The 26,095-nt window shown below is 48.2% G+C and overlaps 1 protein-coding gene and 1 pseudogene across 1 annotated transcript in view; both read right to left on the reverse strand.

Moving 5' to 3' along the window:
- Nucleotides 1-4,530: 4,530 nt before the first annotated feature.
- EYA2 (EYA transcriptional coactivator and phosphatase 2) overlaps nt 4,531-26,095 on the reverse strand; it is a 287,678-nt gene continuing 266,113 nt past the window's right edge. Inside the window, exons 11-16 of the mRNA XM_061210001.1 lie at nt 22,136-22,194; nt 16,933-17,093; nt 15,595-15,709; nt 14,038-14,159; nt 11,977-12,077; nt 4,531-5,252 (exon numbers count right to left, since the gene is read on the reverse strand). Of these exons, the coding sequence (XP_061065984.1) occupies nt 5,172-5,252; nt 11,977-12,077; nt 14,038-14,159; nt 15,595-15,709; nt 16,933-17,093; nt 22,136-22,194 (639 nt within the window). The 3' untranslated portion in view covers nt 4,531-5,171. The remainder of the gene's footprint in view (nt 5,253-11,976; nt 12,078-14,037; nt 14,160-15,594; nt 15,710-16,932; nt 17,094-22,135; nt 22,195-26,095) is intronic.
- Nucleotides 17,873-20,469, reverse strand: LOC133103381 (small ribosomal subunit protein uS2-like; annotated as a pseudogene).

Consider the following 26,095-nt stretch of genomic DNA (forward strand, 5'->3'; position numbering starts at 1 on the left):
CTATTTCTTTTTGGTTCAGTCTTGTAAGGTTATACCTTTGTAAGAATTTGTCCATTTCTTCCAGGTTGTCCATTTTATTGGCATAGAGTTGCTTGTAGTAGTCTCTTAGGATGCTTTGTATTTCTGTGGTGTCTGTTGCAACTTCTCCTTTTTCATTTCTGATTTTATTGATTTGATTCCTCTTCCTCTTTTTCTTGATGAGTCTGGCTAATGGTTTATCAATTTTGTTTATCTATCTTCTCAAAGAACCAGCTTTTAGTTTTATTGATCTTTGCTATTGTTTTCTTTGTTTCTATTTCATTTATTTCTGCTCTGCTCTTTATGATTTCTTTCCTTCTACTAACTTTGGGTTTTGTTTGTTCTTCTTTCTCTAGTTCCTTTAGGTGTAAGGTTAGATTGTTTATTTGAGATTTTTCTTGTTTCTTGAGGTAGGCTTGTATTGCTATAAACTTCCCTCTTAGAACTGCTTATGCTGCATCCCATAGGTTTTGGATCGTTGTGTTTTCATTGTCATTTGTCTCTAAGTATTTTTTGATTTCCTCTTTGGTTTCTTCAGTGATCTCTTGGTTATTTAGTAACGTATTGTTTAGCCCCCATGTGTTTGTGTTTCTTAAATTTTTTTCCCTGTAACTGATTTCTAATCTCACAGCATTGTGGTCAGAAAAGATGCTTGATATGATTTCAATTTTCTTAAATTTACTGTGGCTTGATTTGTGACCCAAGATGTGATCTATCCTGGAGAATGTTCCATGTGCACTTGATAAGAAAGTGTAATCTGCTGTTTTTGAATGGAGTGTCCTCTAAATATCAATTAAATCTATCTGGTCTATTGTGTCATTTAAACCTTGTGTTTCCTTATTAATTTTATGTCTGGATGATCTGTTCACTGGTGTAAGTGAGGTGTTAAAGTCCCCCACTATTATTGTGTTACTGTCGATTTCTTCTTTTATAGCTGTTAGCAGTTGCCTTATGTATTGAGGTGCTCCTATGTTGGGAGCATATATATTTATAATTGTTATATCTTCTTTTTGGATTGATCCCTTGATCATTATGTAGTGTCCTTCCTTGTCTCTTGTAACATTCTTTATTTTAAAGTCTATTTTATCTGATATGGGTATTGCTACTCCAGCTTTCTTTTGATTTCCATTTGCATGGAATATCTTTTTCCATCCCCTCACTTTCAGTCTGTATGTGTCCCTAGGTCTGAAGTGGGTCTCTTGTAGACAGCATATATATGGGTCTTGTTTTTGTATCCATTCAGCGAGCCTGTGTCTTTTGGCTGGAGCATTTAATCCATTCATGTTTAAGGTAATTATCGATGTGTATGTTCCTATTACCATTTTCTTAATTGTTTTGGGTTTGTTTTTGTAGGTCCTTTTCTTCTCTTGTGTTTCCCACTTAGAGAAGTTCCTTTAGCATTTGTTGTAGAGCTGGTTTGGTGGTGCTGAATTCTCTTAGCTTTTGCTTGTCTGTAAAGCTTTTGATTTCTCCAGCAAATCTGAATGAGATCCTTGCCGGGTAGAGTAATCTTGGTTGTAGGTTCTTGCCTTTCATCACTTTAAATATGTCATGCCACTCCCTTCTGGTTTGTAGAGTTTCTGCTGAGAAATCAGCTGTTAACCTTATGGGAGTTCCCTTGTATGTTATTTGTCGTTTTTCCCTTGCTGCTTTCAATAATTTTTCTTTGTCTTTAATTTTTGCCAATTTGATAACTGTGTGTCTCGGCGTGTTTCTCCTTGGGTTTGTCCTGTATGGGACTCTCTGTGCTTCCTGGACTTGGGTGGCTATTTCCTTTCCCATGTTAGGGAAGTTTTTGACTATCATCTCTTCAAATATTTTCTCGGGTTCTTTCTCTCTCTCTTCTCCTTCTGGGGCCCCTATAATGCGAATGTTGTTACTTTTTTTTTTTTTTTTAAGAGAATATTTATTTATTTATTTTAAAAATTTTTATTTATTTATTTATGGCTGTGTTGGGTCTTCGTTTCTGTGCAAGGGCTTTCTCTAGTTGCGGCAAGTGGGGGCCACTCTTCATCACGGTGCACGGGCCTCTCACTATCGCGGCCTCTCTTGTTGCGGAGCACAGCACCAGACGCGCAGGCTCAGTAATTGTGGCTCACGGGCCTAGTTGCTCTGCGGCATGTGGGATCTTCCCAGACCAGGGCTCGAACCCGTGTCCCCTGCATTGGCAGGCAGATTCTCAACCACTGCGCCACCAGGGAAGCCCTGTTACGTTTAATGTTGTCCCAGAGGTCTCTTAGGCTGTCTTCATTTCTTTTCATTCTTTTTTCTTTATTCTGTTCCACAGCAGTGAATTCCACCATTCTGTCTTCCGGGTCACTTATCCGTTCTTCTGCCTCAGTTATTCTGCTATTGATTCCTTCTAGTATATTTTTCATTTCAGTTATTGTATTGTTCATCTCTGTTTGTTCTTTAATTCTTCTAGGTCTTTGTTAAACATTTCTTGCATCTTCTCAATCTTTGCCTCCATTCTTTTTCCAAGGTCCTGGATCATCTTCACTATCATTATTCTGAATTCTTTTTCTGGAAGGTTGCCTATCTCCACTTCGTTTGGTTGTTTTTCTGTGGTTTTATCTTGTTCCTTCATCTGGTACATAGCCCTCTGCCTTTTCATCTTGTCTTTCTGTGAATGTGGTTTTTGTTCCACAGGCTGCAGGATTGTAGTTCTTCTTGCTTCTGCTGTCTGCCCTCTGGTGGATAAGGCTATCTAAGAGGCTTGTGCATGTTTACTGATGGGAGGGACTGGTCGTGGGTAGAGCTGGCTGTTGCTGTGGTGGCCAGAGCTCAGTAAAACTTCAATCCACTTGTCTGCTGATGGGTGGGGCTGGGTCCCCTCCGTGTTGGTTGTTTGGCCTGAGGCGACCCAACACTGGAGCCTACCCGGGCTCTTTGGTGGGGCTGATGGCAGACTCTGGGAGGGCTCATGCCAAGGATTACTTACCAGAACTTCTGCTGCCAGTGTCCTTGTCCTCATGGTGAGCCGTCGCCACGTCCTGCCTCTGCAGGAGACCCTCCAACACTAGCAAGTAGGTCTGGTTCAGCCTCTATGGGGTAACTGCTCCTTCCCCTGGGTCCTGATGCACACACTACTTTGTGTGTGCCCTCCAAGAGTGGAGTCTCTGTTTCCCCCAGTCCTGTCGAAGTCCTGCAATCAAATCCCGCTAGCCTTCAAAGTCTGATTCTCTAGGAATTCCTCCTCACATTGCCGGACCCCCTGGTTGGGAAGCCTGACGTGGGGCTCAGAACCTCGTGCTTGATTTGGGGGAATACAGAGATGAAACCAACAGCACCTGCCCCCAGGGAGCTCAGAGCCTAGCCAGGGAGTCTGTCTCACTCTTGGTGATGACTTTCCATCTATCAGATTCTAGCTCTGAGACTCCAATCATCCATCAAGTCATCTCCCATCTCCACTGACACGGATGCCAGCCAATTGGTGACCCTGGATTTCACCAACATAAATAGAGGGAGAAGCCTATACTTTTGCTTAGCATCCAATCAAACGGATTGAGGCCCTACTTGGAACTCTGTGGGCAGCAACAGAGCTCAAGATGTCCTTGGAACTTCTCCAGATGTCCCTCCCTGTTCCCTACACTGGATCCTTGGCTCATCCGCTGGAAAATAAAGTCCTACCAATGGCATGGAGGTCAGTTCTAGTGTCCATCCCAACCCGCATTTTCCCCAGTTCTTTTAGTAGTAGCTCACTGATTCCTCCTTTGGGGGACAAGCTCTCCCCAGCTTTCTGCTCATGAGAGATTGATCCCTATCCAGCTCCATGGGCAGCTCATGACTCAGGTTTGACACAATCTTGGGGCTTTTGCTAGAACCCCTGTGCAGGAAGTGCTCTCTTTCTGCTGGTATGGTTTTGCCGAAAGATTCTTGGAGCCATCTTTGCCACACAGGGAAGAGCCTGCCCGAGAAGTAAAACCACACAGGAGGGCTTCCCTGGTGGCGCAGTGGTTAAGAATCCGCCGGTCAATGCAGGGGACATGGGTTCGAGCCCTAGCCCAGGAAGATCCCACATGCCGCGGAGCAACTAAGCCCGTGCGCCACAATGACTGCGCCCGCGTGCTACAACTACTGAAGCCCGCGCGCCTAGAGCCCGTGCTCTGCAACAAGAGAAGCCCACACACCGCAGCGACGAGTGGCGCCTGCTCGCTGCAACTAGAGAAAGCCTGCGCACAGCAACGAAGACCCAATGCAGCCAAAAATAAATAAATAAATAAAAGGAAAGAGTGGGGCTTTTATAAAAGAAAAAAAAAAAAAAAAAACCACACAGGAGAAAGTCACTTGATCACGTGGATCCAGCTATGGCTGAAGACAGCGTCACCCAAAGTTCCTGGAGACGATTTTCTTTTTTCTTTGGCTTAAGGCAGTTTGAGTTGGATTTTATACTTCCGTAACTGGAAAGGTTTTGGAAAACAACAACACATTCAGAAGCCTCAAAAGCAGTAATAAAGTAGTGACACTCTACCCCACTTCAAAATGTAAACGTGGTTTTATTTAATGCCTTTTTCCGTCACAAAGTACTGCCTCCTCCCCAGGGTCCCCTCTTCCTAGAAAACAAGATGGCAGCATAAGGCACGTGCACTGTCCACATGACATCAGGTTACGTTGTTAAAAACAAAAATAAGCAATAGTCTTCCCCACAGCCCCGAATCGCCTCCCTCTGTTCAAAGAATGATTGTCCCCTCAAAGCACAACTCAGAGCAGAGAGGCTTAAATTAGAGCTGTGCACTGCCCCACATGCCAGCTGAGAAAACAAAAACCAACAACACAGGTACAAGAGCGTAATACCAGAGTAATGAGATTAGTCCATAAATTAAAGTGGAGAAAAAAAAGAGCCTGTCCCCTCCTCATCACCAGCCCTCCCCCGAATCAGGAATTCCTTGCTTGTGAGTCTTGCAGAAAAGTCTGGACTCAGAGCCAGCCCTTTTCCCCAAAGTTAAATATTCCAAAGCCACTGCTGGGTACTTTGTTTCTCTGGACCCGCGTTGGGACTGAAAGGACAGCTTCTGAGATGGTCACCGGACACGTCCTCTTGGCGGGAGGGACCCTGCCTGGTGTCTAGCATCTGGCAGGGGAGGTGGGGAAAACCGGGGGCCTGGGCGGGTGGGCTGCCTCTCTGATGGCAGGTGGCCAGGCTGCGGGTTCTGCTATAAATACTCCAGCTCCAGGGCGTGCCTCAGCGCCTCCAAGTCCGCGTGGCAGGATATCCGCCAGAAAGGCATGTTGTGCTGGAACACAGAACACCAGCCACACGGTTACGGCTCTGCGCGGTGCTTCCCACAGCCCCCCTGGATCCCACGCCCATGGTTAGAACCTTAGGAGAAATCACACTGAGTCAGTGTAGCACGTGGGCATTTCCCAAACCGGGAGCACAGAACATCGTTGGTGGACCCCTACGTGGTCAGGCATACTTTCTATTCCTTCTGAGTCTGTTTTTTTTTTTTTTTAAATTATTTATTTACTTATTTTTAATTTTGATTGGAGTATAGCTGCTTTACAATGTGTTAGTTTCTGCTGTACAGCAAAGTGAATCAGCTATACATATACATATAACCCCCTTTTTCCTTCCCATTTAGGTCACCACAGAGCACTGAGTAGAGTTCCCTGTGCTGTACAGTAGGTTCTCATTAGTTATCCATTGATATTTTATACATAGTAGTGTATATATGTCAATCCCAATCTGCCAATTCCCCCCCGCCCACCTGAGCCTATTCTGATTGGCTTATCCTGCACTGTCCGACATGTGGACTGTTTGACCCTCTCTCCTCTGTTGGGACCAGCGTGGTCTTAGGCGGCATGCTGACATGGAATTAAATCACACAGCGAGAAAGCTATTCCGTTTTAAAAATGTGTTCTCAATCCTGCTACTTCAGATAGAAAGTCTTGACTAGATGCTACTGTGTCTTCAACCCCTCCCTAACTCTCACTAATCTCCATTTGAACAGATAGGGCTGGTCCCAGAGAGTCTTTTTTATCTTTTCCTTTTCTTTACAGCAGGTGATGCTTGCTCTGTGTTATTGTCATGCTATCAAGTTTTCAATTTTAAACATAAGTGCATCGATTGAAAGGGAAACATTAAGTAGGTAACAGTACAGGCAGCATGCAGATACAGCAAAAGTTGTAATTGGTGTAAAAGAAGTGTTATGCTGATTATGGAAAGAAATCACTCATGTGGAGAGAAAAATTTGCAAAATATTGATACTTCCATAGCGTGAGGGTTAAATGTTTCAGTGCCCTTTGCAAAGCTCTGTTCTACCACCATTAGCTGGGTGATCTTAAATAATTTACTTTGGTGCTTGTCTGTAAAATGGGGATAATACTTGCTGTATACTATGTGTATCTTATATTACAGATGAGGAGACTGAGGCACAGAGAGGTCTGTCTGACTCCAGAGAAAAAACTCGACTGCCTGTTTATCACAGGAAAATGTGACCATTGACTAAAGTTGTTGCCTGTCCAACAGCCATCCTCCCTTCTTCCTACTTCCAGAACCCAGAATTTGGCAGCGCCGTGCCCGAGAGGTAGGGGATGAGTTATGATTGTCTAAGCAAGCGATGACAACCCCAGCCTTGTTTACCAGGGGTTTGTCCTGTATCCTTCTGACTTGTGACCTGTTGAAACCAATGAGGAAGTTGGCTGGGGGCTTCTGGGAAAGGTTTTCCTCCATGATTAGAGAGGGGCACCTGAGGAGAACTCCTTCCTACTTACTTGCCCTTTTTATTTGGATGCTGACATGTTAGTATGTGATGTCTGGAGCCGTGGCAGCTGTTTTGGGATCATGAGGCAAAATAGCAGAAAAGAAAATGCCGAAGATGGTTAGAAAGTTAGAGCAAAATGATGGAAAGGGATGCTTGGTGAATTTTTAGACCCACGGAAACAACCTAGGATACACCTACTTGTAATCTTTTTTTTTTAAAATTGGAGTATAGTTGTTTTACAATATTGTGTTAGTTCCTACTTCTAATCTTGTTAGGTGAGCAAGTGTTTAAGTCTTCATTACATAGGTTTTCTGCTACCTGCAGCTACAAGATACTGAGCCTCCTCAAGACAGTCATTGCCCTTCAGTTATTTACTGAGTGAACAGAGGGTGATGAACATATGGATGCCCCAAGTTCTTGTGGTAGTTCTGCTGCCCCTTGAGGTTCTATGCCCACAGGGTAGAAACTATACAGGTGTCCTTTTGGTTCCAGGAGCACAACGACCCTTTCCTGCCTCTGGGGGCTCTGCACTTTTGATAGTTGGGTCAGGGAAGGCCTCTCTAGGGGGGTGACATTTAAGCAGGACCCAGAGAACACGAAGGAGGGAGCCATGCAAACGTGTGGGGAGGTAGTCGAGGTAGAAGACAGCAAGTGCAAAGGCCTTGAGGAGGGTTTGAGCTTGAAATGTCATATTCACTGCTGCCTTGCATGGCTCCTGGCACATAGTGGGCGCTTAATAAATATTCGTGGAAGGAATGAAAAGAGGAAGGGAGGGAGGAAATGTGGGAAGGTGAGTTTCTCAAGCAAAGCCCTCAATGGACACATCTTTTTCTCTTTTGCCCAAAGGAAGCAGAAGACTATCCACCATGGGCAACATATGCCAGCTCTTTAATGCCTTTCAGCTCCCCCACCCTCCCCTCACCCCGGCCAAGCCTTTCATTCTCTGCAAAGATGGATGCTGGTCACCACCTGGCCAATCCAGTCCCTCTTCAAGGAGTGTAATTCATTTTTTCTGGGAGGAAATGAGCAAAGGGGAAGAGACTATCTCAGCCATCTCCCTCCCAGGCCTGGTGGCTCCAGAGCGTAGGTAGATTTATCACTTGTGGAGAGGGGGAGACAAATGACCCACTAAAATGGAGATATTAACAACACTGTCAGCAGAAACAGTTGAAGCCCCTCGTCCTGTCGCCGTATTTCATGCTGCTCAGGCGTCCAGTGGCCTGGGCTAATGAGTCCCATCCATCAGGCCGGGAGAGCCGCTGGTGCACAGGGTTTCTCACTAATGGGCTGGGGCTGCTGCTTCAGACACTGCGGGGGTTTTTAGGGGAGCTTGGTGCATGGGGTGTGTGCCCCAGTCTTCTTTGGTGGACTCCACTCTCTTCTGACCAGGTCAGGGGTGCAGACTGACAGTGTTTGAAACTCCTAAGTCCACCTCCTTCCTGCCAGGCGTTTGGAGCAAAACACACAGCAGTTTTCATGTACCAGCTGTGAGACCTTAGGTAAATTAATTAACCTCTCTGAGTCTCAAACATGTTCCCTATAAAATGAAGCAGAATGGTACCCACTTCGCAGGGGGAGGGGGTTGGAGGATTAAATAAAATGATGATGTCAGTAATAAAGAGTAGTGGTTAAGGCCTGGGGTTAAGTAGGGTGCCAGTTACCGCCCTGCCACATGCCAGCTGGGCTGGAGACTGCCAGCTGGCTCCCAACACCCTTTCTTCCCTCTCTCTCAGAAAGCGCTTTTTTTTTTTTTTTCCTTTTCTTTTGCTAGGAACTTGGTGGCTGAGAATAAAAGGTACATCTCCCAGCTACCTTTGTGGCAAGGTGTGATCATGTGACTCAAATCTGGCCAATGGGGTCTGAGCAGCAGTGATGTTGACCTATATCAGCTGTGCTCTTAAAACGAAGAGGAATCCTTCCCCTTTTTCTTCCTGGTGGCTGGAGTGCAGACGTGGGCGTGGTGAGGAGCCGTCTTGGATTTTGTGGAAAGAGCAGTACTGGGATGGGCAGAGCAGCAAGACAGAAGGGGGCCCGGGTCCCTGGTGCTGTCCCAGCTGTCTGGGCAGCTAACGAGAGATGAAGAAAGCTCTCCACTGTTTAAGCTGCTGTCTGGCATCTCTGGCAAAGCAAACTCCACAGAACCTGGGCAGCCCTGGCCCCGCTGGAGCCCACCCCATCCACACCCTCAGCCGGGTCTTAGCAACGTGCTTCTCCTGTGGACTTGGAGCAAACGAGATTTCGGTGAGTTTTCATGTTATGTGAAAACTGGCATTCTTGTTTTCTTTTTCTGCTGGCTCCCCAGGAGGGAGAACCTCCTCTGAATTTCTGAAGGTGGATTTAGCCTTCTCCCCTCCCCTGGCCCTGGGGAGTAGTAATCGCACAGCTTCGGGCTATTGAGGGCTAACTATGCATGGTTTCTCTGCTGGGCCCCATGCGCCTGTTCTCAGCAAGTGTGACAGATTAAAAAGGCAGCTCAGAGAGGGTTGCCATCTGCTGAAGGCCACACAGCCAACAGTGGCAGAGCTAGGATTTAGAGCAAAATGCGCTCCCCTGGTCACCTGTTTCTGTGAGAGCAGGGCGGCTGTAGGGTGAGGTGAGGGAGGCGCCCGGGACACAGAACTTGAGGAGGCACCTCCATCAGCTCCCCCTCCTCCTGGCCCCCTATGCGAGGGCGACCCCAGACCAGCAGGTCTCAAAGGAGAAGCCCGCCCGTTAGGGGTGACTTGGCAATTTCTAGGGGTGTGATTTTTGCCTGTTGTCCTGATTTGGGGGCACTGCAGGTGGGGGCAGGTCTCCTGCCTCATCCCACACACCTTCCACCTGAATGACTTCCAGATGTCCTGCCAGATATTTAAGCGAGCACAAACCCGTTCTTAATAACCTGAGTGTAGACCCTTAACTCCACTTTCCTTGTCACATATAAATAGAGCATTTTTCTCATGCTTTTAATAAAACCCGACTTTCCCAGGGCTGCAATTACCGTGTCAACTGGGGAAGTCTATTTTGTTTTATTCAGAACCTTCCCATGGGTTGCTTCGCAGTTTGGAGCAGTCACGTGACAGCCGCGGCACCTCGCTGGCTTTGTGAATGGCCCAGACCGCACACCTGTGTCCCCTGTGTTTGCCGGCTCACATCCTCAGTGATGGCACATTTGGGTGTGAGATTTTGTGCTCAAATGTTCACATACTGAAGCACACGTTACTGTGAGTATAAATGACTTTCCCTTATTTCTCTTTGATGTATCATCGGATGTTGATCTGGACATTACGGTTATAAGGAGGTTTTATTATCCATTAGTATTTCATTTCAGGAGAGTAAACGGTCATTTCAAAACATCTGCTACGCTGCCCTAAGAAACGTCCTTTGACTGGTGAGAAGGTGGGTGAACGGCAGCCACTGCTCCATGGATGTCCCTGTCATTCTCCAGGTGAGAACCGGAGGGCATGTAGGGGGGTGCCTGCGGCCACGGGCCTAAGCGGGTTCTCAACCCAACTTTGATAGAAGCAAAGTGGGTTCTCAACCCAACTTTGATAGAAGCAGAGTTTATTTTGATCGCTGTCACATGCTTAGGGCAGAGGTTATTTTCTATTAGATCTGAACTTGGAAGAGGGGCTCTAGAATCCCCCTTCCATCCTGGCAGTGGGCTTCAAAGTAGTCTCACCAGAGACCATGCTCTTGACCTGGCACATTGGTGCTGGATTCATGTGATGATTCACGCTACTGTTTTGCTCATATTCTGGTGTATCACCCCTACTATTTACTTAATATTTTTTCCTCTGAATCAATTCATTTTTAAAGTTTAAGAAATATGCTTTAAAAAGAAGTGCTCAGGGTAAAAGCTGAAGTCCCTCCGAAGGCCCCAGGCACCTCCCTGACTGCACCTCCTGCCCCTCCCCACTCGCCTGGTGCATTGCGCAGCCAGCAGCTATGCCAGCTCCCTGCAGGATGCTCCAGCCTTGCGACCTCTGAACTTCTTGGTTCCTCTCCGGGAACTCCCTCCCTCTGATACTCACTTGGCTCACTCGCTCTCCTCCTCACATCTTTGCTCAGCTGTCACCTCGCAGCGAGGCAGGCTTGACCACCACTTACACTTGCAGCCTGCCCCTCTCTTAGAATCTCCTCTGTTCCCCATTCTCTGCTTTATTTTTCGCCAAAGCTCTGGTCATCATCTGACACGCGTGTTACACTTAGGGGTTGATTGCTCGTCCCCAGGCTGTGAGCTGAGCGAGGGGTGAGAGCCCTGTCTGTCCTGCTCACTGCAGGACGCCCAGTGCCTGCAACAGTAGCTGGCACACAGTAGGTGCTCAGCTAATGGAGCTTACACACCAGCTGGAGAGTCGGTGATGAAGCCACCAATCACACAGGTAATTCTTTCATGACAGGAGGGGATAATGCCCCGGAGAAGGAATAGGGACAGCTGGGGGAGGGAGTCGCAGGCAGGCCTGACTGAGCTGGAGTGGGAGTGGGAGCTGGTGAGAGAATTCTTCCCTCTGGAAGTGTTGCTGAGGCTGAAAGGATGAGTGAGTGAGTGAGTCCGGGAGAGCTGGGAAAGCGGAGGAGCCTTCCAGGTGGATGGAACAGTATATGCAAAGCCTTCTAAGCACCCCTCTCTCGGGACCCTCGGGGCCCTCCGTCTTCTCATGAGTTCCATCCGCTGAGACCCCTAAACATTTTTGCATTTCCTTTGAATCTGTTTCTGGGGCGGGAAGGGGGAAACCACGTCCCCCAAATTAAGCTCTGTGACATTAACCATCTGCTTCCCAGGCCTCTCTGGGTGGGGGGGGTGGCAGGCTCTCTGGGATGCTGTTGACAGGTCCAGATCCAGGGCTTTGGCAGCTGTTTTTTTTCCAAGAACAGAGCTGTGGCCACCAGAACCCCCCCTGCCCCTCTCCTCATGGGCCTGAGATCACAAATGCAGGATTTTCTTTTTCATTAGCTTAATGCTGTCTTTATTAACTGGGAAGGGTTCCTGGAACATATGATCAGTAAGCATTAAATAAAACACACACACATGCACCAGCCCCCCGACCAGCCTGCCCTGACACAGGGTCTCTGGGCTCCCGAGCAGTTGTCCCAGAAACAATGCAGGGTTACCGGGGTGGCAGCCAAAGGCCCGGAGGGGGATTTGCAGGAAATTACTCAGGATGCTTCTGTGATTTCCAAATGGGAGGGGACGGGCGAGCAAAGAGCCTGGGAAGGAGACAGGCTCAAGAGAGGAGGAAAAAGCAGCCGGAGAGACGGACGGAGTGAATACCTTTTTCGCCCCCTGCTCCTCTTCCACGCCATCGCCAATCACGATGTAGACGGCTTTTCTGCCGAATCTCTGCATTATCCTCTCAAAGCAGCTCTCCTTCCCTGCACGCACGGAAGAAGGAAAGAAAGAAAAGACACTTGGTGAGGACCCAGGATTGAGGTGACTAATAACCGCTAATCAAGAACTCACTTTGTACAGCCTTCTTACAAAGGTCTTCTTAGGGACCAGGTATTAATCATTTCATCCTCAAGCAAACTTCGAGGCGTCACTGTCCCCATCCCCATGTGATGGATGACAATGCAGAGGCACAGAGAGGTTAAGTGGCTTGTCCACGGTGACACAGCAGGAGAGGCAGTGCAGGGGTTTGAGACAAGCCCTGGCGTCTATGCAGCTGTCCGGTGTAGGAGTGATGGGCCCATTATACAGATAAGGACACGAGGCTCTGAAAGGTGCCCTGGACATGATCTGCCCAGGATCCCCAGAGTTAGGAAGGAGAGGTGCCAGGGTTCACATGTCCGAGGTGGGCAGCCTGGCGACGGAGTGGCCCTCGTGCGACTTGGCTGTTCGTTGTTTTCTTGCTCCCTGTAGATGATCACCTTTTTGTATTTTCCTTCTTCCCAGTGGCTGGGCAGCAGCATCGATCCAGGCACACTAAATTCAGATCTTAGCTCATCCTGTTTCAGCAAGTGTAGTAACCATCATCATAATGAGAAGAGCACTAAAAAGAACAGCTGTCACTCAGCAGATGCCAGCATAGAGTAGGCTAAGTGCTTCACCGCCCCATCGGGATTTCTTAGCCTCGGTGTTACTGACATTTTGGGCTGGCTAAATTCTTTGCTGCCCTGAGCACTGAAGGATGTTTGTTTAACAGTATCTCTGGTCTAGAACTTCAGTAAAGGCAAAAAAACTGCTCTAAGAAAATGCTTCCAAAGTACATACCATATATTTGTTCTTGCTCCAGAAAAAAAACAGGTAAACATTTCTAATTAAAAACAACTAGGCTTTGTATTATTATACATTTTTAGGTGATACAAGAAAAAAAAAAAATCAGCCTCCTCCCCCACAAGAAAAATCAGTATTACTTGCCCTGATGACAAACGATGCTGTTAATTTCTAGTTATTGAATTCTCTTATCTGATGAAAGTTCTAAGCCTAAGGCTTGTTTTCTTTGTTAATAAAGGAGATTAGCAAGTATTAAAGAGGTGTTAAAGCAAGATAACACTAAATTGAGACCATCTCTTTGAAAGAGCATTAAAAAAACAATAGTTTTCTGTGTGGTTCAAGGTTAGATTAGTTAATGGCCATACTACCTAAATTAAAACCATCTCATGTACCATCCTGGGGCGGGGGGGAACTGTCTTCCTCTGCTTCCTTAGTAATGGAATTTCATGGGTTTTACCTGGGCTCACAGTCACTTAGCTATGGACTACATTTCCCAGCTTCCCTTGCAATTAGTTGTGGCCATGTGACTAAGCTGGGTTAATAGGAAGTGAGTAGAAGTAACATGCACCTCCTTCTGAGCCTTGGCTTTACAATAATGGACGCGCATTACTCCTTCCTCTTTTCCCCCTTCTCATAAGCTGGAATGACAATATGGCAGAATCTGATTTGACCACGTACATGAGGATAAAATTATAGGGGATGGTGGTAAAATAAAACGGGAAGAACCTGGCTTCCTGGGTGAGTATGAGGACAGAGTCACCCCATCAGCCTGGATCACTCACCTCTGGTCTGTTGACATCTGAGGGAGAAATAAGCTTTGGCCCTGATGTAATGAAGCCCTTGTATGTGGGGTGTATTTGCTACAGCAGCTTTGCAGGTATCCTAACTAATACACACACTTTGGAAAACTGCAATCCTAACCAATTTCTCTAGAAGCAGAGGTTAAACCCAGTGGGTCTATGAGGGTTGGTTGTTTGGGGGATTTGGGAGATTTGTCCATGCCCACGGACAAGCTCTTTAACTTCCCTAGTGTCGTTTTCCTTAAACTTTCCAAACCTGGCAGGCAAAGCTGACCTTACCCTCCCTCCCCGTACCACTCTGAGGTCTGGGCTCCCCTACCTGTCTTGGTTGCACTGTAGATGTTCTCAATAGGAAACACGGAGCCCAGTCCGTACAGCAGGACTTTGGCCAGGGCAGGAATTAGTTGAGTGGTGGTGACCAGCACGTTGACACAATTGGGCCTGAGGACAAAAGAGATGGTGAGTCAGAACTCCAAGGTACCACAAGGCCAGGCCTCCTCCCCCTGCAGCTGAGCCTGGAGTCGGTGGGAATTCTGATGGGGTTTGGAGGCTCTGGCTAAGTCGTCTTCAGGTGAGGCTAGAGCTCAAGGATCCTCCAAGCTATTCCTCTCCTTTAAGCCTGAAGCTGCCTGACACATTGAAATCTAACACAAGTGTAATATTTTTCCTATTTAAAATGCAAATGTTAGGGACTTCCCTGGAGGTCCAGTGGTTAAGACTTTGCCTTCCAATGCAGGGGGTGCGGGATCGATCCCTGGTCAGGGAGCTAAGATCCCACATGCCTCGTGGCCAAAAAACTAAAAAATGTAAAACAGAAGCAATATTGTAACAAATTCAATAAAAACTTAAAAAAAAAATGTTGGGCTTCCCTGGTGGCTCAGTGGTTAAGAATCTGCCTGCCAATGCAGGGGCCACGGGTTCGAGCCCTGGTCCAGGGGGATCCCACATGCCACGGAGCAACTAAGCCCATGCGCCACAACTACTGAGCCTGTGCTCTAGAGCCCGTGAGCCACAACTACTGAGCCTGCGCTCTGCAACAAGAGAAGCCACCACAACAAGAAGCCCGCACACCAAAGAGTAGCCCCCGCTCACCACAATTAGGGAAAGCCCGTGCACCTCAACGAAGACCCAATGCAGCCAAAAATAAAATAAATTTAAAAAAATGTTTATTGCAAGAGCCACACACTAAAGTAGCTGTAGGGACCTACTGGCAGTGTGCATGAGTGACATGGAACAAGTGTAGGACAACAGGGAGAGGTGAGGACTGGGGTAAACTGCAGAGCACATGCCAGTTCTGACGTTTTCCAAGATCCTCGAAACCTGCAGCTATGGATTAACTTTCCCAGTCTTTGGGACAAAGTGTTTATCAAACAAAACACATCAGCAGGATGGATTCGGCTCATGAGCTGCCATTTTGTGACCATTCATCTGTTGGCTCACAAGAATTCTGATGCTGCAGGGGAGTAATTTGTTCTCTGGCCCAGGTGACCTTATTTAAGAGCAAGAGGCAATTTAGTGGGAGGTCTAGAATGAAACTGGGCCCTCCTGACCTCACTAAGAGCCCGCCAGATGATCTGTGTGATCCTATAAAATGGTTTTCACGGGGTGATGTTGTGGGCAAGAGCGGATGGGACGATAGACCTACGTACAAAGGTCTTTAGCTCTGCTGGCCCCCAATCAGTCTCTGCAACTATCTGCACATCTGAGGGACAAGGTGTCCATGGTGCCTTGTACACCTCAGCTTTATCAAATGTCTGGAAGGTGTGCAGGGGAGAATTTGGGGGTCCAATTCTCCCAAGTGTGGAAATGGAGGGGCCACCACCCTCGAATGGGAGAAAGTTCAGTGGCACAAAGGAAAACGGGGGCTCCCACCTACCGGGAATTGATGAGGTTTAGTGCCTTCAGGGAGTGGGTCAGCCAGAGGTCCGTCAGAGCTTCCAGCTCGGCTCTGAGCTGTAGCCAGGTCTCTCTTTTGGGAGCTCCTATCAAGCCTATGGACAAAGCAAATAAAAATAATAGTTGCTGTCATTTTAAAGGGCTGGGGGGAGTAGGGTTAGGGAAGGTGAGTCTAGGTTTCAAATCAGATGACACCCAAGGTCAACTTCAATCCAGTGACCTTAATTTTATTTTGAGATTGATTGCATCAGTCAATGGAGTTGAGTAGCCGCCTACTCAAACCTCTTCCCTTTACTGGCCAGTAGCTGGTTAGAGACCTTGTGATAATCAAAAACATCCCCAAATGCCTCCCGGGCGGGGGTGGGGGGGAGGCGGTGGGGGGCGGGAAGTGGCATCACCTATTAAGAGCCAGTGGCCTAGAGAATTCGAGAAATAGTGATCGAGGGCCTGGTCACTGCCGAGCCAACCCTGCCTTCAGACCCTTCCAGACTTCTTGTTCAGTGTGATAGCCAGTGCTCTCCTGCCACTGAAGCTGGTGGCTTTCACCTTGGCTGCATAGTAGAGTCACCAGGGAGCTCTATGAGTCCTGATGCCAGGCAGCAGCCAGGCCAAGAAAATCAGAACTGGAAACTCCTCAAGGGGTTCCAATATGAGCCAAGTCTGAGAACCAGTGTTTCCACAAACCAGCTGGGAATCTTGTTAAAAATGCAGATCTGACTCAGTCACCTGGGGAGGGGCCTGAGAGTCTACATTTCTAACAAGCTCCCAGGTGATGCTCATGTGGCTGCTCCACGGACCACAGTCTGAGTCGTGAGGGCTGAAGCCAGTGGTCCTCAAATCCCAACGAGCATCAGAAGCACCTGGAGGGCAAGTTAAGACACGGAGGGCCGGGCCCGCCCCAGAGCTTCAGGTGCAACAGGTCTGAGGTGGGGCCCGAGAATCTGCATTTCCAGCAAGTCCCCAGGTGATGGTGATGCTGCTGGTCCAAGGACCACACGTGGAGAACCACGGCGGGGGTGGGGGGTGTAATCATGGGCAAGACGCTTCATCCCTTCCTCAGCTTTCCAGCCCCGCCCCCGCCCCGCCCCCCTAAAGTGAGGATAATGAAATCTTAGTACCCTCTTCCAGAGGGCGTCACAAGGGTGACACTGAGTGAGTTACGACTTATAAGCCTCTCAGAGCAGTACCTGGCACAGGGCAGGTGGGATGCGCGTGACAGCATCCATCCTTGATGAATTTCCCTTGGTCCAGGGGGTGCGCCTGGAGCACAGGCAGACCCTCTGACCGCTGTGGACGACCCTCTCCCCGACCCACTCACCGCCGACGTTGTTCTTGTAGGTGTTGTACATCTCCTTCACTCGCCGGTAGCGGAAGGCCAGCTTCCTCATCCAGTCCACGCCGCCGTGCACGCCAGAGCCCAGGCACAAGTTGGCCCCCGGGGCTGAACTATGGAAGCCATCAGCGGAGAAGTTGTAGGTGCTGGGGAGACGGAAGAGGGCAGGGGGTGGGAGAAGAGACAGTGTTAATGTCGGGGAGGTGGGAGCTCTTCACCAGGAAACCCATGGGGTGGGGCCTGGGGCACCCACGATGTCCCCGAATGTTCGAGGGTGCTGTGGGTACGTGTATTCTGGGAGAAGCAGAATCATAGTTTTTATTAACTTTCCCAAACAACGGTGGCATCCTTTGCTCTTGCCTAGTCAGCATCCATTCTCCTTTCCTTTGGTATCAAAGAGCATCTGTATTTTGGGGGGGCAGCCATACTGTCCCCTGCATGCAGTGGCCAAGCTGGGGAAAGCCTCCCTCTCTCCCCCTTTAGAATCTGAAGCTGGAAGGCAACTCCAAAAAATGGTTGGCCTTGGTTCATCCTGAGAGAAGGGTCCAGAAGAAAATGCCAGTTAGTTTCTGCCACTCTGATCCCCAAATCTGCTCTGCTTCACATGCCCCATAAACCCTGACTGCTGACCTTTTCTTCCTATTCTGTGAGCATCTCTGTATCTTTCTACAGACATTCCCTATGTTGGGGACTTCCCTGGCAGTCCAGTGGTTAAGACTCTGCACTCCCAATGCAGGGGGCATGGGTTCAATCCCTGGTCCGAGAACCAAGATCCTGCACGCTGCAGGGCGTGGCCAGCAAAAAAAAAAAAGAAATTCCCTATGTTAATATTTTTATCTGTTAAATTAAGCAGAGTCGATTGCTGGTGCTTTGCAGACATAATCCTCCATCAGCATGAAGCGTGGTCTGGGGACGAGTCAGAGTGTCATGTGAAGTTAATGACAGAAGTGGCAGCTGGAACCAGAAGGGGAAAGCGTGGGCGATCGACCACCTACAGCAGCTAGAGCGTGAGAACGAAAGCCCTAGCTCTCCATGGAACACCATTTTCTTTCCCTCCACCGGAAGCTTGGTACAGGTTTGCAGAACCACAGGACGTTGCAAGGCAAAACCAGAGCGTGACAAGGGATGTGTGGACCAAAAACTTCAAAAGTGAAAGTCTCTTCGAAGAGAAAAAGCCTGGGGGGAGCAGGTCAGTGTGGTATACCACGGCCTCTCGGGGGGTGGATTTGGCTGACTTTTTTTCTCTTTGCACTATTTTATTGTTTCTGGATTTTCTGTGATGAGTTTAAGGGTGGAGAAAGATATTGTATTTTTTAAAAAGATGTGATGCACTAGGGATGAAACAACACTAGGAAATTGTATCTTAGGTATCCCTAGTTTAACGCCACTGCTGCAGCAGATAAAAGGGAATTTGAAAAGTGTGAAGCGCTGGGTCATTCTCCCTGTGGGCCACGTGATGTGCTGATGCCCATGTGCCGTCCCGCACCATTCTGTGCCTGGGGCTCAGCCTGACAGCCTGAATATCGAACTGGTGACAACAAAACCCCTGCAGGATCCACAGAAACGCCTTGAGTGATGCCTCAAACTCAACAGATTTTACCACGTGGGCTCACCAGGTGGGCCAGGTGGGCAGGGAGGACACTGACCCAGGTGACTTAATCCCACAGGCCTCAAACGTAGACTCTGGCATTCCCTCCAGAGCAGGCTGGGTAGACAGTGACAGAGAGATACCAACAGGCTGACAGAAGTTCTTTAGATGTCTTCAAATTTTTGCCCAGATGTCCATAAACACACACACACATTCACCTGGGTCATTTTTCACAGACATTTGTGTGAGTGTGCGTGTGTATAAAATTGGAAGCAAGTAACTCAATGTCAGAAAGTGGTGAGTTGGAGATGGTGGGAACAGGGGTGATCATAGTTTCCTCTCTGCTCTTTACTGAATTACTCAAATTTAAAAAGTTGGGGACTTCCCTGGTGGTCCAGTGGTTAGGACTCTGCGCTTTCACTGCCGAGGGCAAGGGTTCAATCCCTGGTCGGGGGCCTAAGATCCTGCATGCCTCGTGGCGTGGCCAAAAACAATAAATACAATACAATAAAATAAAAATATAGGTTGTGTGTAATTAACTTGTTTGACCACTAGCTTGACATCGTGGTATTTGACACCGTAACTTCTGAGATCTTGAGAAGGTTATTAAAAAAAAAATTTAAAAAGATGCATGGAGAATAAGATATGACTGTTTCTAATAACTTGTTTGCATGATAACCTCCTCTTTCCCACGAAAGATGCCAGTAGGTTTATTACACAGACATGTTGCTGCTGCTTTCTTCTCAGTCCCTCCCTTGGGTGGCGGTGACCAGGGGCTAAAGAGAAATAAAATATCCCCAACTAGTAAAAGGGAGCAGAAAACATCTAATCGTAGGGGCAGAGAGCCATTCAGCAAGGACTACTCACTGTGCTGGGCACTTTTCTAGCACATTCTTATCCTGACGAGAAAGGGGCTATGTGACTTTATCCCATCATGGCCCCTCATTTCCAGAAGCCACACTTTAAATTGACACGTGCTCCTTCCTCTCTACTGTCAAGGTTCCCATCTTGCTAGAGAATGTCTTCTGCTTTTTCTTTTTTAAAGAAATTTTATTTTCCATCAACCTCATTTCCATTTTCTGTTTAAGAGTCTTTGGAAGAACAGCTTCGGACCACTCAGTGGTTGTGCCTCCCCAACCAGTGGCCTGAGCTCCGCAGTCTTCAGTGGGGAGCCGCTGGGCAGGCACAGAGGGCATCTGTGAGCCTTCAGATTGGTCTGCGACCTCGGGTTGAGTGGCAGTGAACTTGGGAGCTGGAGCATCCATTCACCCCGACGTTGCTCCAGGGTTACAGTCTTTTCAGCACCGGCCTGCTCTTCCTTTTCAGGCTCTTCTGGATCCCTGTAGAAGCAGAGATCAGGCATGACCTCCCCGGGTGCTCACGGGAGATGGTACCGCGCATGCGCAGGACATCCCAGGCCAGCATCCACCGTGTCAGACCCGCTGGGGAAGCTCCCTTGTTGTTGTAGGGACGGCGCAGAGGAGAGTCTGCTACACACAGCAACGGTAGGCAGGTTAACACGAGAGCCTCTGGGAGAGGCTGGTGGTCAGCGCTGGAATCAGTAACTACCAGAAGTCCTGGCGCCTGGAAGGTTGCCTGGATCTGGTAAGTGAAGGTTCCAGGAGTGAAACAGCCAGAGATAGAAGTAGCTCCGGCGGCAGCGGCAAACTTCAGCACAGCTCACCGGTCAGTCTTCTGGAGGACATGACACTGACATTGGCTGGGTTTTCAGTGGCAGCCATGGCACAAGCTGCCGGCAGAAGCTTCTCCCCTGTTCTCTTCAGATTTATGATGTAGATGCTGTCACTTTTCCTTCTGTAGATGGACCGATCCATTTGGAAGTCAAGGTTGGTGCCTCCTAACTGGGTTCCTGCTGCAAAGAATTTGAGGACATCCTCCTTTTTCACTTGCAGGACATCAAGGACTCCGGACATTGTGGAAATTTCCCTTTAAGTAATGATGGGAATCTAGAACAATGCCTTATGGACCCCTCCCTGGGTAGTGCAGGAAGGCTAGAGAATTTATTCTTGAAAAAGAACACTGACTCTGTAAACTCAGGATACCTGGGGAGATGCCTGGATGTTCTGCTAAGTGGTGGAGGGCAGGGAAGGGTGTCCGTGAATCCTGCCTCACCCACTTACCAGCTGTGTGAGGTTGGGCAGGTTACTGAACCTCTCTGTGCCTCCCATTCCCCAAGTGTAAAACGATGATGATGATAAGAGCAACTATTTCCTAGGGTTACTGTGAAGGTGCAGTGAGTTAAGTCACATAGAGCAACTGGAACAGGGCATGGTGCAAAGCAAGGGCGTTACCACTGTTGGTCTTTACTGTTAACTGAAAAAACAAAACAAGGGGCATTTGATAGTTGGTGCCTAGCACACAGTAGGTGCCTAATAGATATTTCTTGAATGAACAAATGGGGAATTTGGCTTCTAGTGGGAAAAAAACACCCTTGGATTGTGGATTCTTGAAATGAAGTACCAAACAACTCAGCATGAATCAGGGTTCAGAGGGACATTGCTGTAAATTCCAAGCCAGCCAACTACAGGGGAAACGATAAAAACACAACACTGGTTGCTCACTGCCTTGAAAGGGAGAGTGGTTCCCTGGGATGACTTCATGAAAAGGACACGATTAGCCTTGACCTGGGGTTTATTTACTCCACAAATTAATCAGTCCTGGCTGGCACTGGAGCTGTTCTCCTTGCCAGGCCTGACTGCAGAAGGGATTTTCTGAATGGCTAATTAAAACGAAGCAGGCGATGCCCAGCTATCACTTCTAATTGTGCTGGGCTTTGAAAAGACTTGCAGGGCTCAGGAACAGAAACTTTGATTTCTTTTTTTTTGAGTAAGTTGGAAGACACACCTAGGAAGCAAACACTAAGTTAAGTTATCACGAATGGCTCACAGGCAAAACGTTATTTGGTCTCATAATATTTTTGATGGGCCTAGAGGCGTTGAATAGTGATTAATTTTGATAAGCACAGATTAATAACTAGGGTTCCGTTTTTATAATGGGCAGGCTTGGAACATTCCAGCCGCATTCTTCTGAAAGCTGTCTCATTTTGAGCAGTTGGGTACCTTATTTCTGGAATTCACGTCCTAGGAGTGTTTTCCCCTAGAAATCAGACATACCACTTACTCACTCAAGAAATATTTTTTTGAGTGTTGACTATATCAGTTTTACATTAAATAACGTATGTATGTTAGTGAGTGCAGTCAAACCTTGGAGAAAGGTTTACCAGACTCTTGGTGGTGATTCTGGGAGACAAGATCAGAGGTGGTGTATGACATTTTTTACAATGTGCATGCATTTCTTTAGTAAGCAGGGAAAAACCCAGAGAGAGAGAAACATAAGCAGAGTCACAGAGGATCCGCAGAAAGCTCAGCCTCAGTGATTCGAGGTGATGCGGAGCAGGCTGCAGGGTGGGGGGCAGGGTTGTGATTTTTGAGTTCAGAGAAACGCCAGTCCCAGCTCTGGCTGAGGGCAGGCACACCTTGCCCTGATAAGCAGCCCGTCCCTCCTCTCTGCTTCCTAGTGGAAGGCAAGCTTGATAACCAATCAGAAGGGGCATTTTTGATTGACTCCCCAAATTCCTACCTTAAATCTTGCCCATTGTCATCGGATGAGACATCGTCCACGTGGATCTGGTCACAGTCCTACAGAGAATTTGGCAAGAAGAGAAAAAGGGAGAAACGTGACTGGTGAAGCTGATGCAGCCTTTAAGAGCTGGTTTCATAAGCTGAGGGGTGAAGGAGCACTGGACTGGGAGTCAGAGTCCTGAATTCTAGTCCAAACTTTGCCACTAAAGGTCAGGTGACCTTGGGCTAAGTCTCATCCTCTTTTGCCTTTGGCTATAAGGGGTGGTGGTGACCGTATAATTTATCATGCAAACCTAGATAGTTTTGCAATGTAAAGGGGGCTGCTATCAACGCTCCATTAGGAGGACAGGCACAAAATAGGACCTATCTCCCTCTGCCCCCAGGTACACTAGGACCTATGGTTATCATGGCCATACGGTGGAAGCCTCTCACTATTCAAAGTGTTTCCTCTGCTTGGAACGCTCTTCTGCTTTCATCTGCTTAGTGAACCTTGTATTCTTCAAGCATTAGCTTCAGGAGGTACCCCCTGCCCAAGTCCCCCTCTGTGTCCCACGATCTGTGACCATCATTTATCAAGCATTACTATGTGCCAGGCACCATTCCAAGGGTTCACCGTTCAATGGACTCCAATAACATGCTGCTTTCCACCACCCATACATCTCTCAGTTCTCTTTGGAGAACTACCGTAACACATGGGAGTTAAGATTGAGGGGAGGGGATGATGTAAGTGGGCACATGACCCAGGCTCAACCAATCAGAGAGACCCAGGGTCCCTCTGGCCACAGTGATTACTTCAGAGATGAGTGTGTGGCCTCAGCTGGACCAATGAGAACCAGCCCTGGGACTTTTGGGAAAGAGGAACTCTCCTTTCCCTAGAGCTGCTGGATGGTGAGATTAAGCCTGGGGCTGTTAGAGGAAAGTAGGTCTGGGAGTTGGAGAGAGGGATGAGGCCCCGATCACATTGTTTGCTCCTCTGGATCCAGCCACAACTGAGACAAGGCCACCCTGACTACTATGGTAGGCTGAATGATAGCCCCCGCAAAACATCCCTGTCCTAATCTCAGGAAATGTATACAGAAGAAGGCACTTTGCAGATGTGATTAAGTTAAAGATCTTGAGATGGGGAGATTATCCTGGATTTTCCAGGTGGACCCCAAATGTAATTACAAGGGTCCTTGTAAGTAAGAGGCAGAGGGGTATTTGACGACAGAGAGGAGAAGGGAACTGGACTGAGGTGCTTTGAAGGTGAAGGCAGAGGCCGCAAGCCAAGAAATACAGGCGGCCACCAGAAGCCGAAAATGGCGAAAAAACATATTCTCCCCTCAAAGCCTCCAGAAGAAACCAGCTCTGCCAACATCTTCAGCCCAGTGAAATTGATTTTGGACATTGATCTCCAGAACTGTGTTGTTTTAAGCCACTAAGTGTGTGGTAATTTGGTACAGCAGCCGTAGGAGATGAATACACGGACTTTTCCATTTAAGTGAGTGGAGATGGATTTCTGTCATTTTGCAACCAAGAGGCAAGTGATGCAACAGCCCCCAAGGAAGCCTGTGAACTCTACCTCCATCAGAAGGTCCATTCAGATGATCGGTCCATAAGGCAAAAATCGTGAGCACGCTGTGCCTGCCCCCCAACGGTACTGGTTAGAGCTCAGGCTCTGGAATCAGATCGCCTGGGTTTGGATCCTGGATCCAACCACTTGAGCAAGTGACTTAACCACCCCGAATCTCAGAGATCAGTTTGGCAAATGGAGATAATAACAGAACCTGCTTCACAAGGTTGACGAGAGGAGAAGGGTCTGGCTACATAAATGTTAGTTTTGATTATTGTGTTAAGATTTGTAAACATCCACGTTTTGGTTTGCAAGACAATTTCAGGGGGCAGATATCTCCTCGCAAAGACTGCTAGAGAGAGGAGATGCACGTGGAACTTTGAGCTTGACCTCTGAGAGAAAAACTGGTTGTAACATCTCTGGGCCCTTGATGGGAGGAGAGAAGCTGGGAAAAAAATGGTGTTGTCAACATTTTGAGCAGATCTCTTTTTACACAAGGAAGAGGCTTGAGTTTATCTTTGAGAACAAGAGTTTTGCTGGGGGATGATGGGACCACCTTCCCTCCATCACTTTTTAAAGATATACAGAGGTAACTTAGTTGTTACGGAGATGCGGGGGTAGAGGGGGTGGGGACAGTGGCATTTGGGGCAGCCTGGGCTGCTTTGTGGGGATCAAGGTTGGAACCTGGAAGAAGGGGTGGTGTGGCCCCTGATCCCTCTCTGGCCCCCCTGAATGAGCTTTGGACTGGAAGGCGGTTTGCTGGATCCTCTGGATTGGAAAGAGGTTTGTTTCCAGAGTCCCTGGCACACTTTGCCCACAGCTCTGTGGCAGTGACCAAGTAGGACTCAGGGTCCTGCTGCACGGCACCTCACGTGTCTGTGGGCCTGGCACAGCGCCCGGGCGTGGGCAACGGTGTGCTCTGACAGGTCTGACAGCAGGGAGGTCTGCCCAGAGGCTTCCTCGGGGTCAGCCATGGGCAAATGGTAGCCAGAGCAGAGGGCAAAGAACATGGCGGACGCTCAGTGGTGACCCCAACTGAGAAACTCTTTGGATAGTACTGGAAAAAGACTAGGTGGGGGGCACTGAGTGACCATCCTTGAGTGAGCAGACATCTGGTTTACACCTAAACCTTTTCTGCTGTATTCCATATTTCCTTTCTTTCCACGCACCCAGGATTCTAATGTCTTGGTGGTATAATTGATCCCCCTCCCTGAGAGGGTGTGTCCTTTCCTAAATAGTTGAGCACGATGGTACGCCCCAACTGGAAGAGTCGATAGTCACATTATCTAATACAGTAGAGGTTAGCCACATGTGGTTCTTTATAGTTAGATTCAATTAAAATTAAACAGAATAGAAAATTCAGTTCCTTAGGCCTATTTCAAGTGCTCAATAGCCAAATGGAGCCAATGGCTACCATACTGGATGGTGCACGTTTTCCATCATCGCAGAACATTCTATTGGACAGTGCAGCTCTGGAGGGATAAAGAAACGAGGTTGACAATTTCTCTGCTGTGCTGATAGGTTCAATTAAGGAAGAGCGTGCAAGCTGGCCTGGAGACATATCTCATTTAGCCCAAAATGTGCTTAAAACATTAAAACATTTTTTGGAACAATAGCCATCTCTCTCTCTCCCCCTTTCCTCCCTCCCTTCTCGCTCTTCTTGTTCTCCCTCTTTCTCTGTCTCTCTAGATTTTCAGCTACTTTGAGAATTTACATGCTCTGGCAACGCAGGGCTGGCATTCTTCTATCCCGAGAATCCTTAGCCTTGACATCCATCTCCACTCCTCCACAGTCTCTACTGGGTTCTCCTCACTCTACCTTACCTGGTTACTTGGCCCCTGTGGGCATCCTAGTTTGAAACCTCTGATCCAGAGCAATCTCATATACATGGAAGGATCCTAGGGCCAGCAATCCTAACAGGTTAATGAAAACTGTATTTAAAAGCCAGTGCTGACTTCGGAGACCCAGGCACCGAGGAAAAATTAATAGCAGATTTCCCCCCAGTCCATTGCTTTGCCTGAAATTGGAAAAACACCTCCCCGTGGCCCCCAGGCCTTCCCTCAAGCTTGAAAGCTGCTCTGGGGGGTCACCAGGGCTCAGGCCCCTGGGCAGGGTTCCCTGTGCTTTCCCTGATGTCAGGGGAAAGGTATGTGGGGAGGCTCTGTTTTTCTCATTTGCGAGGGGATTGTCGGGGGTGCTAAAGTGTGACAACAGTAGCGATCACATTTCGGGCTTAATAAAATACCATGACGCTCAGCTAGACACTACCTCATACTCCACCAGCTGACCTGGATTGAGTTACCCGCTGAGCCAGCACCGAGGGGAGTGGGACAATGCGGAGGACACGAAGATGGGGCTGGGCCCTGGGGGAAGAGGATCACATGCCTCTCAACCGTGCTGCACGGG

The sequence above is a fragment of the Eubalaena glacialis genome, chromosome 13, assembly GCF_028564815.1.
Source record: "Eubalaena glacialis isolate mEubGla1 chromosome 13, mEubGla1.1.hap2.+ XY, whole genome shotgun sequence".
Classification (NCBI taxonomy): Eukaryota; Metazoa; Chordata; class Mammalia; order Artiodactyla; family Balaenidae; genus Eubalaena; species Eubalaena glacialis.